We start from the raw sequence: 17,492 nt of genomic DNA, 5'->3' as shown, positions 1-17,492 counted from the left end.
CATTTGGTGACAAAAGCTGCCGTGTGCTGCCGTGAAGCTATTTATGATCTTTCTTTGGCCCACGTGGTACACCTGCACATTAGAGGTGCTTCTTACATGTTTCTTTTCTTTTCTTTTTTTTAAATTATAGTTGATTTACAATATTATGCCAATTGCTGCTGTATAGCAAAGTAACCCCCGTTGCTTATCTATTCCAAATGTGATAGTTTGCATCTACTCACCCCAAACTCCTGGTCCCTTCCACTCTCTCCCAATACATGTTTATTAAAGTGAAAATTGGGAGTTCCCTTGTGGTGCAGCAGGTTAAGGATCCAGGGTTGTCCCTGCAGTGGCTGGGATCGCTGCTGTGGCACAGGTTTGATCCCTGGCCCGGGAACCTCCATATGCTGCGGCTGCGGCCAAAACAAAGTGAAAACTGAACTCGGATGTGGCTAGTCTCAGGTACCCGTAGAAAAACAGTTGTGTTAAATGACTCAGGATATGCTTGTCTTTTCAAAAGCCGTTATTGTTGGAAGGGGGAAAAATTCTAGTCGACTACATTTAATGGGAGCAAACCAACAGGAGCAAAGGGATTCAGGCCATTTGATGAAAGATCTCGTTGGCTCTCCCAGCTCTTGGGCTTCCCGCAGACTCCTCCAGTCTGTGTTTCAAGACCAGGTTCCCGGAAGCAGCTGGGGGAAGACCCTGGCCAGGGGCAGAACAGGGAGTGGTGCTCTGTGTCCCGGCTGAGGGGGTCAGGGCTCCTCGCTGTGGGGCTGTGGCGACTAGGCATGACTAGACAGGAGGGCGGGAAGTGGTACCTCGAGGAGCTAAACACTCCTGGAGACCCCAGATGCTCTGCGTGGCTGCCCAACAGGGGCTCTGGTTGGCGGATCTATGAAATTTATGCTGGGGTTAGGAACCTCAGTGCCTTTCAGTGTTTTAGTATAAAAGTTTATGACTGAATCGGATTCTTCTTTTTCATTTTCCATTTAAGTTGACAGCTCTGACCAGTAAGTCTATCTTTTTTTTTTTTTTTGCCAAGAGGCATCATTCGGGGAACCCACTGAACCCAGTGACTCACAATGAACTTCTCATTGGTTCTCTTTGAAAAGGGAATTAGGGGTTTGATAGGTGTGCCTCTTTTGCCAAACATGTCTTAGGACCTTAAACATATACATAATAATTTATAGCAAGAACAATGTTAAAAATGATTATTTCTGATCTTCATTTATCCTACTTCATGCGAATGTTTATGTGTTTCTCTGCAGAGAGGTTAATGTGTGTGGTTCTGGGGTGCTGCTGGGGGGTGGTGTTAGTGGTCTCTGGACAGGCAGTAATAATGTGCAAACATCTAAATTGAGAAATTCTCAATTCTGAACTCATCTGCCCCAAGAGTGTCAGATAAGGGATGATGAATCCTGTACCTCAAGGCAAAACATATATTTAGGTCAAAGTTGAGAATTAAGGATAGAGAGTATAAATTCCTATTCACATAGGGGTGACTTTATTTACTTAGTTTCTTTTGACAAGTAAAAATTATATGTGTTTAACACATAGTTTTCCTGAGATTTAAATTTGTTAACCATCTTATTTGTCTGACCAGATGTTCTGTTTTTCCTTCATAATGTGATTCAACAAGAGCTTTGTGCCAAGAGTAGGAGTGCTGTCGTCCTGTCATTTTCTCCTTATTTGCAGGTGCTTAATTATGGTATCATTTTGAGTTCTTGGCCAGAATCTTTTTTAAGCCATTTGTCCACTTAATTTACCTAAAACTAGAAGATATAATTTAAAGAATTAATATAAGCGGGTCCTTGGATGCTTAATACTCCACAGTTCTCTGAGAGGGAATGAGCCAGTAAACCTTCCCACCTGGTGGAACGCCTACTCTTCCTTTGGGATTTTTTTTTAAATTTTTATTTATTTATTTTGGGGGGGATTTTTTTTTTTTAGAATAGCTGACATATTATATATGACCTTCTGACATAATAAAGCCAATATTTATATAGGGATTCCTTTGCACCAAGAACTGGTCTAAGTGCTTTATAATCCTTATAATAACCCAAAGACTTAGGTTTACTTTACTGTCAGTTTTATAGGTGAAGAAATGGAGACACAGAAGGCTTAAGGAACTTCCCCAGGGTCGGTTGGGTGAAACGGCTTCACCACCACTGGTGGTTAGACTGGCTTGAGCGTTTGCTCTTCCCGCTGTTCTGTGCTGCCTCGCATACAAATCACCTGTCAATCTAGATGTTAAACAGTATGAAACTTGCAAATGGAAAAAAGTTCCAGTATTTTCCTCCTCACCTCACTGGTTCATCTTGTGCTGCTCACCTGTCTTGAAAGACAGGTAACCTACCCTGGAGCCCCCTGGCCCAGGCATAAGCATGATCAGTCTAATGTAAATGAGCTTGTGCCGGGCTCAGAAAATCCGAACTGTTTATCCAGGTGCCTTTGTTCCCATTGCTGCTTTTAGCTACTCACTTATATCTGTTTTTGTTTGTTTGTTTGTTTTGTGGTTGTTTTTGTGATTTCTTGGGCCGCTCCCGAGGCATATGGATTCCCAGGCTAGGGGTCCAATCAGAGCTGTAGCCACCAGCCTATGCCACAGCCACAGCAACGTGGGGTCCGAGCTGCATCTGCAACCTACACTACAGCTCACGGCAACGCCGGATCCTTAACCCACTGAGCAAGGCCCAGGGATCAAACCTGCAACCTCATGGTTCATAGTCGGATTCGTTAACCACTGAGCCACGACGGGAACTCCAATTCACTCCTATCTGTAGAGTTTCTTATGAGCATGTTTTGTTTCGTTACTTGTGTCCCCTGAGCAGAATGTCTTGCAGATGTGACTATTGCATAATCTGTACTCCTTCAAATAATCTTGAGAGTGGAACCAAGTCTCCCTTTTCCTAGTCCAGACACATTTTGCTCATTCAGAATTTATATCCTCTGGAGTGGCCTGAAAGGCATTTCTCCTGGCCAGACCGGTTTGTTACATGGTGTAAGTGCGTGTATGGACAGCTAAACAGGACAAAACAAAACAGCCTTCCATTCATGGAGGAAGACCATTTAGAATTTGGTCATCTGACTCTTCATTTCTAATACGTGAACCATAGCTACTCAGTGAGTTCCCGTTTTGGCAAGTATTTTCCTCATTGTAATTACAGAAATCTCCAGGGAATAAATCATTGCAGGCATTTTTAAAAACTTGCCCGATTAAATTTCTTCATTGTTGTGGGTGGTTTCCCCTTGTTTCCTGTTTGATTAATTTGGTTTGGAAATCAAACTTAGTTTAAGTGTTTGTTTTTTTAATCGTTGATGGTCCTGCCAGCCATGATTTTCCTTTCAAAGGAAAAAGACACTTTTCAAAATGTGATTTTTTGACATTAGGATTCATACTTTTATCAAAACTTTGATTTTTTTTTTTCCTGGCTCCCACTAATGGAGGTTTTGTTTTTAGTTTGACAAATGACTGTGTATTTAAATGAAAAATATCTATGTGAACTAAAAGAAGAGCTGGGAAAGAATAACAAGAGCATGCTTAGCTTTTGTAATTCTGCCTTTCGTGGTCTTAAATATCAGCACAAGAGAAGGATAAACTATATATTGACAATTTTCTTTTCTTTTCTTTTCTTTTTTTGCTTTTTAGGGCCACATCCACAGCATATGGAGGTTCCCAAGCTAGGGGTCGAATCAGAGCTACACTTGCCAGCCTACACCACAGCCACGGCAACCCCAGATCTGAGCTGCGTCTGTGACCTACACCACAGCTCATGGCAACGCTAGATCCTTAACCCACTGAGCGAGGCCAGGGATTGAACCCACATCCTCATGGATCCTAGTTGGGTTCGTTAACCGCTGAGCCATGACGGGAACTCCTTGACTTAATTTTCAATTTAGATTTCACGATAGTGGAATTCCCAATAGATTTTTGAAAACTAAATGGCCCTGCTTTAACTCAGAGAGACTTACTTAATCTGAGCTTGCCAAAGCTTTGCAAACACTGGGATCTTAGTGTCTGAACAGCTCTGAAGCTTGAGGACAAAGCTGGCTTGTTGTTCTGCTGTTTGAGGAGCTGTGCAGTGTGATCTGGGAGGCACAGAACCAATATTGTGTTCAGTTGGATCTCTGGATGGAACATAATTACCACACCTCAGTTGATGTTGGTCCAAGATACTGGTTTGTAATGCTCCCACTCTTAAGAAAATCCGAGACTTTTAATTGCTACGAAGAAGTCATATTCCATGACTCACTCCAGAGATTGCACCACTTGGCTCACCTGACAGTGTATCTGCCCTGCATGTTCTCCTTGTGTTTTTGTAGCGCTTTGTATACCCTTGACTGCATCATGAGGTTTTGTCCATGAGGATGAAGGGAGACTTTTATGCAGAGGGTATTTTGGTGCCCAGTGTGGGCATCACTTGATAGATCCTGGGATTGGATGGCTACTGATAGAGAAGGGAGAAGGGATAATTATTTGTAGGGGATTATTCAGTTATTCTCTCTGGCAGTCATTACATGAAAGAGAAGTTTGCATTTGTCAATCCATAATGACTTCTGGGAGTGTTTTGTATGTATTTTGTTTTGGCTTTTTTGGTCACGCACAAGGCATGTGGAAGTTTCCGGGCCAGGGGTTGAACCCACACCACAGCAGTGACTCAAGCTGCTGCAATGACAATGCCAGGTCCTTAACCCACTGTGCCACAAGGGAACTCCCTGTATATATTCTGAACCTCTGGTGTTAGATACATCCCCATTTAGGCTGGTGAAGGTTCCTTGCTGAATTGATCCTTTTATGATTATATAACATTTCTTTTATCCCTGGTAGTTCTTCTTGTTCTATAGTCTACTTTGTCTGGTGTTAATGTAGCCACTCAGTTTTCTTTTGATTAATGTTTACAAGGTATAACTTCTCCCATCCTTTTGCTTTTAACCTATTTATCTATTTATTTATTTATTTATTTATTTTGTTTTTTTATATAATTTTTTTTATTACTCAAATGAATTTATCACATCTGTAGTTGTATAATGATCATCACAATCTGATTTCACAGGATTTTCATCCCACAGCCCAAGCACATCCCTCCACCCCCGAAACCGTCTCATCCGGAGACCATAAGTTTTTCAATGTCTATGATATCTATTTATTTTTAAAGTGAGTTTCTTTTCTTTTCATCATGATTTTTATTTTTTCCATTATAACTGGTTTACAGAGTTCTGTCAATTTTCTACTGTGCAGCAAGGTGACCCAGTCACACATACACGTATACATCCTTTTTTCTCCCATTATCAGGCTCCATCCTAAGTGATGAGATATAGTTCCCAGTGCTACACAGCAGGATCTCATTGCTTATCCATTCCAAAGGCAATAGTTTGCATAAAGTGAGTTTCTTTTAAACAGCATATAGTTGGGTCATGCTTTTTTACCCAATCTCACAATCTCTGTCTTTTAATTGATGTTTAGATTATCTATATTTGATGTAATCATTATATGGTTAGATTAAGATCTACTACCTTGGTTTTATATTTTTTCCATCTGTTCCTTGTTTCTTTTCCCTCTTTTTTCTACCTTCTTTTGGATTGAGTTTTTTAAAAAGATTTACTTTAACTACACTATTGGTTTATTGTTTATAATTTAAAATAATTTGTAATGGTTGTCCCAGAATTCACAGTATACAGTTCTAAGCACTCAGTCTATTTTCAGGTAATATTTTGCTTCATGTGTAATATTAAAAATAGTCCAATTCATTCCTCTCATTCTTTGAATGATTGTTATACATGTTATTAAATATATGCTATAAACAATACATTGCTACTGTTTTGCTTTAGACTATCAATTATACTTTTTTTTTTTTTGTCTTTTTGCGATTTCTTGGGCAGCTCCCAGGGCATATGGAGGTTCCCAGGCTAGGGGTCGAATCAGAGCTGTAGCCGCCGGCCTACGCCAGAGCCACAGCAACGCGGGATCCGAGCCGCGTCTGCAACCTACACCACAGCTCATGGCAACGCCGGATCCTTAACCCACTGAGCAAGGCCGGGGACCAAACCCGCAACTTCATGGTTCCTAGTCGGAGTCGTTAACCACTGCTCCCTGACAGGAACTCCATAGACTATCAATTATACTTTAGAGCATTTAAAAATAAGAAGTAAATTTGGAGTTCCCATTGTTGCTCAGTGGGTTAAGGACCCAGCATTGTCTCTAAGAGGATCCAGATTCGATCCCTGTCTTAGCCCCACTCACTGGGCTAAGGATCCGGAGTTGTCAAAAGCTGTGGCACAGTTTGCAGATACAGCTCAGATTGAGTGTTGCCATGGCTGTGGCGTAGGCCTCAGCTGCAGCTCTGATTCAACCCCTGGCCCGGGAACTTTCATATGCTGCAGGAGCAGCCATAAACAGAAAAAAAAAGTAAATTTTATCTGTACCTCTATAAATATTGTTTATAGCACACTTCATTCCTTTATATAGATGCAAATCTTTGGTATCATATTACTTCTTCCTGGAGAGTTTTCTTTTAACATTTCTTATAGTGAAAGTCTGTTGGTAATTAATTCTATTAATTTTCATTGTCTGAAAGATCTTTACTTCTTTCTCAGGTTTGAAAGATACTATCACTGGCTGTGGAATTTTGGGTTGGTAATTTTTTTTCTTCAGTACTCTAGAGATGTCCTTCCATTATCTTTGGCTTACGTGATAAGTGTGCTGTAATTCTCGATTTTATTCTTCTGGATGTGATGGATTTCCACCTTGCCCCCTTTCGCTCACCATAGGCTTCAAAGTTTTCTGTTCAGTTTTTAGCATTTTGAACATAGTGTGTCTAACTTTTCGTTTGTTTGCTTTTCTGTATTTATACTGCTTTGTGTTCTCTGAGCATCTTAGATGTAGTTTGGTGTCTTGCGTTAATTTTGGAGAGTGCTTGGACATGATTCTCTGGTTTCCTCTGGGACTCTAGGTATATGAATGAGAGACTGCTTGATATTTGTCCCATAGCTCTTTTGAGTATTCTCTTTTATTCACAACTTTTCTTTCCTCTTTGTGTCTTAGTTTGGTTAATTTCTCTTGACCTGTATTCATATTCACTCTTTCTTTTTCCTCAACTGTGTCAGGTCTACTGATAAAGCCTCTAGAAGATATTCCTCAGCTCTGTTATCATGCTTTTCATTTCTAGAATTTCTTTTTAGTTCACAACTCTCTGATGAAAATTGCCATCTGTTCATGCATCTTATTCACCTTTTTCACCAAAGTCTTTAACATATTAATCATAGTTAACATTTCTCTGTAATAGTTCCAGTATTTGGGTCACGTCTCAGTCTGGTTATCTTAATTACTTTGATATTTTCTTCTTTTGCTTTTTAGGGCTGTACCCCCCCGGCATATGGAAGTTCCCAGGCTAGGGGTTGAGTTGGAGCTACAGCTGCTGGCCTACACCACAGCCACAGCAACGCTAGGTCTGAGCGGCATCTGCGACCTACATCACAGCTCACTGCAATGCCAACCCGTTGAGCGAGGTCAGGGATTGAACTCACATCCTCATGGTTACTAGTTGGTTCTTTACTGCTGAGCCACAGTAGGAACTCCATTTTCTTGTTTTTTCTTGCTTCTTTGTGTATCTCATAGTTTTGGTTAAAAGTTGGACGTTTTATTTAGAACTATAGACAGTGATAAATAGTATTTATGCCTGAAAATGTGCATATCATATTTTCACTATATCTTTATTGTGGAGATTGGGTCAATATAGTAAGGGATTGAGCTGTGTTTGAGTTTTTGCTCTTGCTGTGGCACCCTCATTGCATGATTATGTTCAAAAAAAATTTTTTTTAAAATACTGATTGATTGATTGATTGATTGTCTTTTTAGGGCTGCACCCATGGCACATGGCGGTTCCCAGGCTAGGGGTTGAATCAGAGCTATAGTCGCCAGCCTACGCCACAGCCACAGCAATGCCAGATCCGAGCTGCATCTGTGACCTACACCACAGCTCATGGCAACTCCGGATCCTTAACCCGCTGAGTGAGGCAAGGGATCAAACCTGTGTCCTCATGGATGCTAGTCAGATTTGTTTCCACTGAGCCACGATGGAAATGCCAAGTTAAAAATTTTCTAACGTTATGTTGTGTTTGGGGCAGGAAGTGGATTGCCAGAGGGTTTCTCTCCATACTTTCATTGTACCCTCAACTTTGGGCCTGAGCCTGAGCACCAGAGGGGCTTTCCTGTCCTTCTTGCCTTCCCCCAGCAGTAGACGCTTGGTATTTGACACTTGGTCACTGCTAGCCTGGAGCCCAGTGGGTGTTGGATGACGGGGGGTGGGAGAGCATCTTGTTCTGGTTCAACCTTAGTCCTAGGCAAGTGCTGTGCCCCTGAGTTTCATGGATGGGGCTTTTGGGATGATCCTGTCTCCTGCCAGTGGAAGAAGCTCTCTAATAATCTGGGCCCGGGTGGGGGGAAGGATTTTCTTCTTCTTCTCTTCCCTCCCAGCTCTGTGTCTCAGCCGGTGCTGTTAGAGTGACAGGGTTTTTCATCTTGTCCCCAGTGGTTGGGGCTTCTGTGGATAGAGGAGATGGGGACGAGGATCTGGGTGAGGCTGTGTCCTCCCCACAAGGCTGCTGCTCCGCTCTGCGGCCTCCACGTGAGGGGGACTCTCTGGTCCTCTGCCTGCCCCCCGTCCTCCTTGGGAACATCTGGTGAGGTCCGTGGAGAAGATCCCACCAGCGGATGCAAACTCCCCTTGGGTGATGTGGCTCCCAGGGGCTCTGGGGTCGCGTGCTGGCCCACCCGTGGCTTCCGGCAGCTCGTTCCCTGTTTGATGACGTCTCTCCAGCTCGCGTGAGGCTTGACATCTGTTCCGGGAGGCGTGTTTGCACCCTGGCTTTCCTTGGAGGAGCCTGTCTGTCTTTATACATCAGGCCATCTGGTCGTCCTGTGACCCCAGCTCTCTGAGGGGTTCTAGGAAGGCTGTAGAGGGTAGCAGCAACATCCCAGCTTCCCACATCTTGGGGCATCTTCCTACAGCCCGCCTATTTCAAGGCCTGAGATTGGAGTTTTGCTGCTTCATTTGGGTGCAGTTAAGTTCTGGGTCTCAGATGAACTAGCGTTAAAAGCGTGGCCAATGTCCTTGCAGAAACTTGGGGACTGTGGCAGCCGTGGAGCCAGTGTAGCGCCTCCTGTGGGGACGGTGTCAGAGAGCGTCGCCGCCTGTGCCTGAGCTCCTTCCCCTCCCGCCCTGGCTGCCCCGGAGTGTCCTCGGAGGCCTCCCCGTGTTCCCTGGAGGACTGCGCTGGTAGGTACCCTTCCTCCTTCAGGAGTCCCTCCCCGGAGGGGCTGTCGCACCCAGGCCCGCCTGGAAGTCGCCAGGCTGAGTCCGGGAGAGCCCTCAACACGCTGTCCTTGCCGCTGGCTGTGCTCCCCACCGTGCAGTGTGGCTACAGCTGGGGGTGGCTTGCCAGGGCGATGACAGGGGACTTGACGCTGTAGGAGATAGAGAAAGGACAAGGACGTTGGTCTCCGTGAAAGATTCAGACATAGGAAAATCTTTTCTTTTTTTTTTTTTTGCTTTTTAGGGCCGCACCTGTGGCATATGGAGCTTCCCAGGCTAGGGGTCGAATCGGAGCTATAGCTGCCAGCCCACACCACAGCCACAGCCACGCCAGTTCCAAGCCAAGTCTACAGCCTACACCAGGGCTCACGACAAGGCCAGATCCTTAATCCTCTGAGCGAGGCCAGGGATCAAACCCGAGTCCTCATGGGTACTAGTCGGGTTCATTTCCACTGAGCCACAATGGAAACTCCGAAAATCATTTTTTAAAAGACGAAAAACGGGAGGGATGAGCATTTCTTCCCAAGATTTGTTGTTTCTCCCTTCGTTACTTCTCCCCACCAAAATTGTGGAAAAAACATTAAGAAATTGTTTTTCTCCTCCTCATCTCTGAGGAGTCCCAGGGAACCGTGTGGACCATTATTTGCCAAAAATGGGGCAAGACTCCACACCTCATCCCCTGCAGGGCCCTCCGTTGATTCCTTACCACCCCTGCCCAGGAGGAGAAGGTGTGGGGGGTCTCTTGCTGTCACCTGGAGACTGGCCCTTGCTTCATCCCTGAGCATCCTGAAGGCCCCACTAGTAGGTGCTCAGTGCGTGTGTGATGCGGATGCTCAGCGAGGTGATGCTCAGGGGACAGGTTTGCTGCAGCTGATGGAGCAGAATCCCATTCCTTTGCCACAGGTTCCGGTGAAAAAGAACCTTGCTCCGCCCACAAACCATCTGCTTCTCATACACAGCCAGCTGCCCGTTTAGTCTTTGCTCTGGTCCTGAGCCTTCGGCGAAGTCCTTCTGTCCGGGCTGCCTTCTTCTGCTCTCCAGCTCCGGGTTGAAAACCATCCCCGGTTCCTTGTCCCTTTGGGATCGAGAAGGTCGATGTCTCTGTGTTTGGTCTCAGTGCACCTTGTAGCCAGAACTGCCAGCTCCTGGCAATACCTAGAGCAGCGTCCCCACCTGTGACCTTACACCATCCGTGCTGTCTCCTCTTTCCAGTCAGCTCCGCAGGCCTTGTTCCCTCCGTTCCAGCTGCCTTAGGACATTCTCTCTTCTGGGATTTTGCTATTAGAGCCTCAGACCCAGGCCCTTCTCCCAGCCCGAAGCCTGCCCCCTTCTTTCATCAGCCCTGGGCCGCATCCTGAGTCTGTTCTCCCTCCAGTTATATCTCATGCTGTCATCTGAAGCCCTCTCTCCTTGCCTCTCCTTTCTTTGCCCATTTTTGGCTGCACCCATGGCATGTGGGAGTTCCCGGGCCAGGGACCTAACCAGCCTCACAACGGCGACCTGAGCCACTGCAGTGACAACCCCAGATCCTTAATCCACTGCGTCACAGGACCTTCCTGTCTGCCCTGCTCTTTATAATCCCTTCACTCTCCACATCTCCTTCCTTCCGTGTAACTTCTTCCTCTCCATTCTGGGATGCGGTGTGTGAAGATTTTCCCTCTGGAGTGCCATGCTACTCAAAGGAATGGAAAACCAACTGCCCCGGCTTCTATTGCACCTTTAGAAGAGACAGCAATGTCGACCCTTTATTGACCATTTATGTGCCAGCACTTTAAACACATCATCTCGGAGTTCCCGTCGTGGTGCAGAGGAGACGAGTCTGACTAGGAACCATGTGGTTGCAGGTTCGATCCCTGGCCTTGCTCAGTGGGTTGAGGATCCAGCATTGTCATGAGCTGTGGTGTAGGTCGCAGCCGCAGCTCAGATCCTGCGTTGCTATGGCTGTGGTGGAGGCCAGCAGCTGTAGCTCTCATTCGACCCCTAGCCTGGGAACCTCCAGATGCAGTGGGTGTGGCCCTAAAAAGCAAAAAAAAAAAAAAAAAAAACCTCAAAGCTCACAATAACTCTGCAAGGTAAGCATGATTGTGCTGTGCTCTGATCTTAAGAGCTTTCTGCCTGCCAGGCACTTTCCCAAGTGCCTTGCGCTTAGGAAGACTGTACATCATTATATCCACGTATAGGTGAGGAGCTGCAGCCGAGAGAGGGTCAGTCACCTGCCCAAGGCCATAGAGCTGGAAAGCAGGGGCCTAGATCTGGCCTCTTCCTAAGCTACCTATTTGAAGGCTTTGCCTCTATAGACAGGCTAGTTTAGCTTTCCAGAAGCCTCCATAACCTGGAATTAGCAATCATTCTTCATGGCTGTCTGGTATTATTTCATGTTCTGGCATTTTAATCTCCTTAATCCTGGGTGGGAATTAGAAATTTGTACATTATAAATTAACAGGAAGGGTAAGAGCTACAGGCACCCCCTACTATAGCCCCTATTCTAATTATACATGATTCTCGGGTAAATGCTTATGTGGATAAAAATGATCATTTCTTCCCAAGTGTCCTCTGTTTCCCATTCAGCCTATTCTCCATTCCTTGGAAATGTAAAGATCTGTTCGCAGGCTGCTTAGCATCAGGAAATCTTCACTGCAGGGGAAAGAGCAAAGACTAGGTGAGAGAGACGGGCGAGCTCAACAGCTTCGGGGCTTTTCTCTGGCTTGGGTTCTGAAGAGTTCCAGCCAGGGTCAAAGCTAACAGCTGAGGGGTCCATCACATGCAGTTGCGACACTGCTACCCTCTGCCGTGTCAGCCACGGCCAATGACAGTTCGGAAACAAGTCTATTTTCATCCTTCGGCTCTGTCCACTTGGTTGAGTCTAGAGTTCAGTTTGGCTTTGAAAGAGGTTCTTAAGCCAAGTTGTGGGTGTGGTTCTACCTTAATTTGGTCCTTCTTGTTTAACACGAGAGTGGGAGAATCCAGCTGCTGTTGCACCCACGTTCCATCTAATGGGGTGCTGAGCAGTTTGCTGTGACCTTTAGAATAATGAGTCAGCTGATTACTATGAAATGAGTTGAGAACCAACTGTGTGCAAGTTATTGGGACTGGGGTTGGGAAACTATAGCTAAGGCACATCTCTGTCTGGGAGGGGCCTTTGATACTGTAGCCCAGCAGATACGTAAACAGGGGTAGCAGAGTACAACAGACAGGTATCCACAGCTCACTCTGGAAGCCTGTGCTCATCCATGGGAGCACCTCTGTTCTTGGAGGAGGTGACAATAAGCTGAAGTTTGAGAGCTGAGTAGGTGTCACCTGGTGAACGAGGTGAGGAAGGAAGTTTTAGCAAAGGGAACAGTGGATGACAGCTTGGAAGATGATGGCACATTGCAAAACCCAGACAACTGACAATAGCTTGAGTGGCTGGAGGATAGTGTGTCGGGAGGGAGTGAGAAAAACGAGGTGGGACAGGAAGGCACCAGATCCTCAGGGCCCTGGAAGGTGGGAGCCTGTCTTTTTAATTAGACATTTGCAAGGATGTAGAGGGAACTACATCTCTTGCGTGGAGTACAAGTCAGAAGGGGCAGTTGTGGCAGCAGTGAGGCCTGCTAAGATTTCCAGGAACCCAGTGAAAAGGAACCCTGGCGGTGGGGATGCAGAGGAGAGGATCCAGCGACTCTGGATGTGGCGAGTGTGGGGAGGGCAGCCTCACACTTGAAACCCCGGGTTCTAGTGCTGGCAGCTGCATGGACAGTGGTGCCAGTCCCTTGAGACCAGACACATCAGAGGAGGCGAAGGTTCTGGGGGGAAGAGGATGAGTCTTGAGTGTGTGGAGGTGGAGGTATTGGTGGGGCGTCCATGGAGACGTGAATTACAGCCGGTGGAGCCAAGGCAGGATCTAGAGCTCCCTTGCTCCAGAGTCCACGTTCCTCTCTCCGAGTTAGAGAATCATGGAAACCAAGCAGAGAGAGTCAGACAGCAGCCGACGCTGCAGAGCTCAAGGGTTATCGAGATAGAACTGCGCTTTGGCCATTTGGTCATTGATGACCTCGGCAGGAGCTGCTTCACCAGAATCCCGGGGGCAGGTCGCAGGAGCCAGAGGTGACTGTGGAAGCAGGTGGTCGGCACATGTGGACTCATCTTTCTGTAGGTTGGGCTGGGAAGAAAAAGAGCAAGGTAGGGCGGTAGCAGTAGTGGGAGGGTTCTAGAAGGGTCTTTTTAAAGTGAGAAGAGCTCGAGCGTGTTTCTGTGGAGCTGCACAGAGGAGAAGCTGGAGATGATTGGTACAGAGGGCAGGTCCCCCTGGAGAAGGGTGGCCTGGGGAGTCCTTGGTGGCCTTATCTTTATGGGCCACACTTCTCCCACTAACTCCCTAGAGGAAGGAGCAAATAGAGGTGTGGCTGCTGGTACGTTTATGGGAGAGGAGAGGCTGGCACAGGAAGCGGGGGTGGGGGTACTTGCTCGATATCTTCTCATTTTTCATGATCTAGCAGACAGCTGAGGAAGAGGATTCGTGGTAGAGCTTTGAAGCACTATTTTAGGGGACAGAAATGCGAGTTGCTTAGGAACCCATGGAAGGATTTATGGGCGGCCAAGTTCGGGGGCTCTCAGTAGGCAGAGGTCTGCCTGGGTATGGTGTCTCCGCCAGGGCTCATGGCCCAGATACGGCAGCTGATAACCCATGTCTTGATTTTCCTAGGAATAGACTTTTGCAGCAGAGCAGGGAAAGGGGTACAGCTCAGTATGAGAGGCCAAAGAGTTGAGAATATTGGCAGGAGAAGGGTTTAAGTAAGTGGTGGATCCTGGGGGTAGGGAGAGAAGTGAGGGTGGAAGGTGCCTGGCGGGGGGAAGAAGACGGAGGGGTGGAGAATTAGAAGTTGCAATGAGGTGGAATAACCAGCGTTGGAATAATGACTGAGAGGGGAGGGTCCAGCCAGAGAGTGGGCTGTGAAGTTTAAGACTTCAGAAGAGGAGCTGCTGCAGAAACTGGCAAGATAGGAGAAGCTATGGCAGGTTGGATGGACACTCAGTGGTCCTGGCCATGGGATGGCGAGGAAGGCTGGATCCAGGTGCAAGTGACTGGTGGCTGAGGCTGGGCAGTGACAGTGTTGAGATGGCAGTGTTAGAAGGAGTGATCTGAGTGGGTGGCATGGGCATGGAAAGAATAGACATTTTTTGCGGAGGTGGAAGAACTAGTTAAATGGGAGTCGGGAGCCAGGAGGCCGAGGAACACGCCCTGCCGCTGCCCCACTTGCTTCTAATAGATCTTCCACCCAAGAGGCTGGGGATAGGGTGGGGTGGGGGTGAGCAGGCAGCTGTCCTTCGGGATATCCAGTCCTCAGGGAAGGCAAGGAGGTAAAGAAGAGAGAGTGTTTTGTGGAAAGATCCCGAATCTTGGGGAATTTGATTATCACATGTCGCACGGAAAGGGGAGAGGGAAGCAGTGGGAGGATGGGGCTGGGGCCAGGAGATGAGGCACAGAGCAGGTGGTGCTAAGACTATGGGGAAAAGAAATAGGACAGGTGACTGGAAGGGTTCAAAAGATGGACAGTGACCAAGGAGGAAAGAGGTGAGGCCTGGTGACATGGGGTGGTCTTGGGTTCCCAGACACAGGCCCTGCATAAGGCCCAGGTGGCATCTGAGTCTTGGTGAAACGTTCTGCTCACTATGCGCCACACCAGTCTGAGAGAGCAGGAAAGAAAAAATCAACGCCACGTGGAAGGTAGGAGGGGGAGTAGACAGCTGAAATCACAAGAGTGAGAAACCAGAGGCTTCCCCACTTAGGAAAGACAGTGTCCAGATGTTGGAAGGGAAAAGCAAGTTGTAGTGTTTTGCCAAAAGACTTATTTTTCCTCTATTAATTTCTCTTCGGATGTGCAAATTTAGCTACAGCCTATTTGTCAGTTATTTTGCATTTCAAGTGTTACCCTTGGTAAGAATTTTCCAGTGTGTCTCTCAAAGGTCCATTTAACTCTAGGTACCCCATGTTTACCTTAAGCAAAGAATCTTGACTTACCTTGAAAATTTGGGTCAGGTGTCCGCAGGAGCCAGTGAACGCCGGCGTCACCTAGGTGGTGGCGCATCTAGTCGCCTCTCTTCTGTGGGGCCCTGTTTTTTAGTTTGGCACAAGCTGCCCGCAGAAACATATATGCGGGACCAGAATTCGTAGCCCTTGTTGAATGGACTTCTTTTTCTGTGACTGCTGGATCGTTAGAGCCAGTCCCTCAGAGATCCTGGACCTGGGCAGAGAAAACGATCCTGGAGCATACACTTATTTTTGCTTTTTTGGTAGCTTTCCAGACATCCAGCCCGTCTCCTCTCCAGCCCCAGGGTCCGGCGAAGTCCAACAACATCGTCACGGTCACTGGGATATCCCTGTGCCTGTTCATCATTGTGGCCACCGTGCTCATCACGCTGTGGCGGAAGCTGGGCCGCTCCCCAACGTGCAGCACCCCCGCCCGGCCCAACTCCCTCCACGGTCCCGGCTGCCGGAAGAACTCGGACGAGGAGAACATCTGCGAGCTGGGCGAGCCGCGCGGCAGCTTCTCGGACGCAGGGGACGGGCCGGCGGGGAGCCCCGGGAGCCCCGGGGACCTGGGCATCCCGCTGACCTACCGGCGGAGCGCGCCGGCGGCCCCGGACGAGGACGCCTCGGGCAGCGAGAGCTTCCAGTCCACCGCCCAGAAGATCATCCCGCCCCTGTTCAGCTACCGCCTGGCCCAGCAGCAGCTGAAGGAGATGAAGAAGAAAGGCCTGACGGAGACCACCAAGGTGTACCACGTGTCCCAGAGTCCCCTGACGGACACCGCCATCGACGCCGCCGCCGCCGCCGCGGCCGCCGCCCCCCGGGACCCGGAGGTCCCTGAGGACGCCGCGGCCGCCAAGTTCCGGATCAAGGCCCCGTTTCTGGAGCAGCCGCCCGCGCCGGGCGCCGGGGACCGGCCGCCCTCCCGGCTGGAGCTCCCGCTCGTGCAGGCGGCCGTCAGCCCCAGCCAGACCGTTATCCGCAAGTCGCAGGCGAGGCACGCGGGTGGCAGGGGGGCGCCGCCGGACAGGGGCCACCCCCGGGGATCCCACTTCCGGAGAACAGCGAGTTTCCACGAAGCCAAGCAGGCCCGGCCGTTCCGGGAGCGGAGCCTGTCCGCCTTGATCCCCCGGCAGGCCCCCGCCTACGCCTCCAGGACCCGGACCTGGGATCAGGCGGAAGACCGAGTCCGGCCGCAGAGTCGAGGCGCTGCCCCGTTTCCAGAGAAACCCGACCATTGCCAAGGGGCAGGTGGGAGCAGCGGTCTGCTGAGCCCTCTGCCCAAACCCCACGCCTCGGGGCAGCCGACCAGGAAACCAGACCTGGGGGATCGCCAGGTAGGATTCGTGGCAGGAGGTGAGAGAACAGAGCCCCACCGGGCTCGGAGGGGACCATCCCCCAGTCACAGAAGTGTCTCAAGGAAGCAGCCATCCCCCACGGCCCCCAAAGAGAGCTACCAGAGGGTCAGCCCCCTGAGCCCTTCCCAGAGTAGAAAAGACAAGTGTCAGAGCTTTCCCACCCACCCCGAGTTCGCCTTCTATGACAATACGTCATTTGGCCTCACTGAGTCCGAGCAGAGGATGCTGGACCTGCCAGGATATTTTGGGTCAAATGAAGAGGATGAAACCACAAGCACGCTGAGTGTGGAGAAGCTGGTCATCTAGAGACAGATCAGCCCGAGACTTCACACAACTGGGGTCCTTTGGCCAGCTCCGAGTATCAGCCGCTTCCACTGTTCCGTGGACTGTGAGTGTAACTGTACAGCAGGACAGAATGAGTGGTAACTCACTCGAGTGTGGGGTGTGGTTTTATTCATAAGGAAGAAATTATTTATCTTGAACTTTTCCCTGTGTTACCCCGTTTCTATTGGCTTATCTCTAATAACTATGATAATAAAATTTAAACAAGAGTAGAAAAGGGCTTGGACTCATGAATATGAAAAAATGACAAGGTGCAACTTGTGAGTGTGAAATGCTGTGAACTCTTCATTGGTGGTTTCCAACTTGAAACAGATCTGAGAGTTTCAGCTGTAAGAAGGGCTGGAACAAGGTAAACTTGCCAATGTAACCCTGAATTGTGATTTGGCAAATTATAAAGACTTAAGAATTTGACTCCTGCTTGGGCAGTAGGAACAGGTTTCACATTTGGCTGACTAAATCATTTATGGCTCTTCCTAGGCTACCTAGAAATGG

At 48.2% G+C, this 17,492-nt stretch overlaps 1 protein-coding gene across 6 annotated transcripts in view; it reads left to right on the top strand.

The window, feature by feature from the left end:
- The window catches only part of THSD1 (thrombospondin type 1 domain containing 1), a 29,271-nt gene extending 12,054 nt beyond the window's left edge, over positions 1–17,217 (top strand). For 5 of the 6 annotated variants that reach the window (XM_047756215.1, XM_047756212.1, XM_047756214.1 and 2 more), the window contains 2 exons: positions 9,099–9,257; positions 15,568–17,217. In XM_047756215.1, the coding sequence (XP_047612171.1) occupies positions 9,099–9,257; positions 15,568–16,964 (1,556 nt within the window). In that variant the 3' untranslated portion in view covers positions 16,965–17,217. The remainder of the gene's footprint in view (positions 1–9,098; positions 9,258–15,567) is intronic. The other variant, XM_047756216.1, reaches the window with a different exon arrangement.
- Positions 17,218–17,492: the final 275 nt, after the last annotated feature.

Source organism: Phacochoerus africanus, chromosome 13 (assembly GCF_016906955.1).
Source record: "Phacochoerus africanus isolate WHEZ1 chromosome 13, ROS_Pafr_v1, whole genome shotgun sequence".
In the NCBI taxonomy this organism is placed as follows: Eukaryota; Metazoa; Chordata; class Mammalia; order Artiodactyla; family Suidae; genus Phacochoerus; species Phacochoerus africanus.
The sequence above is the reverse complement of the archived record's forward strand: the minus strand, read 5'-3'. Positions and strand labels throughout refer to the sequence as shown.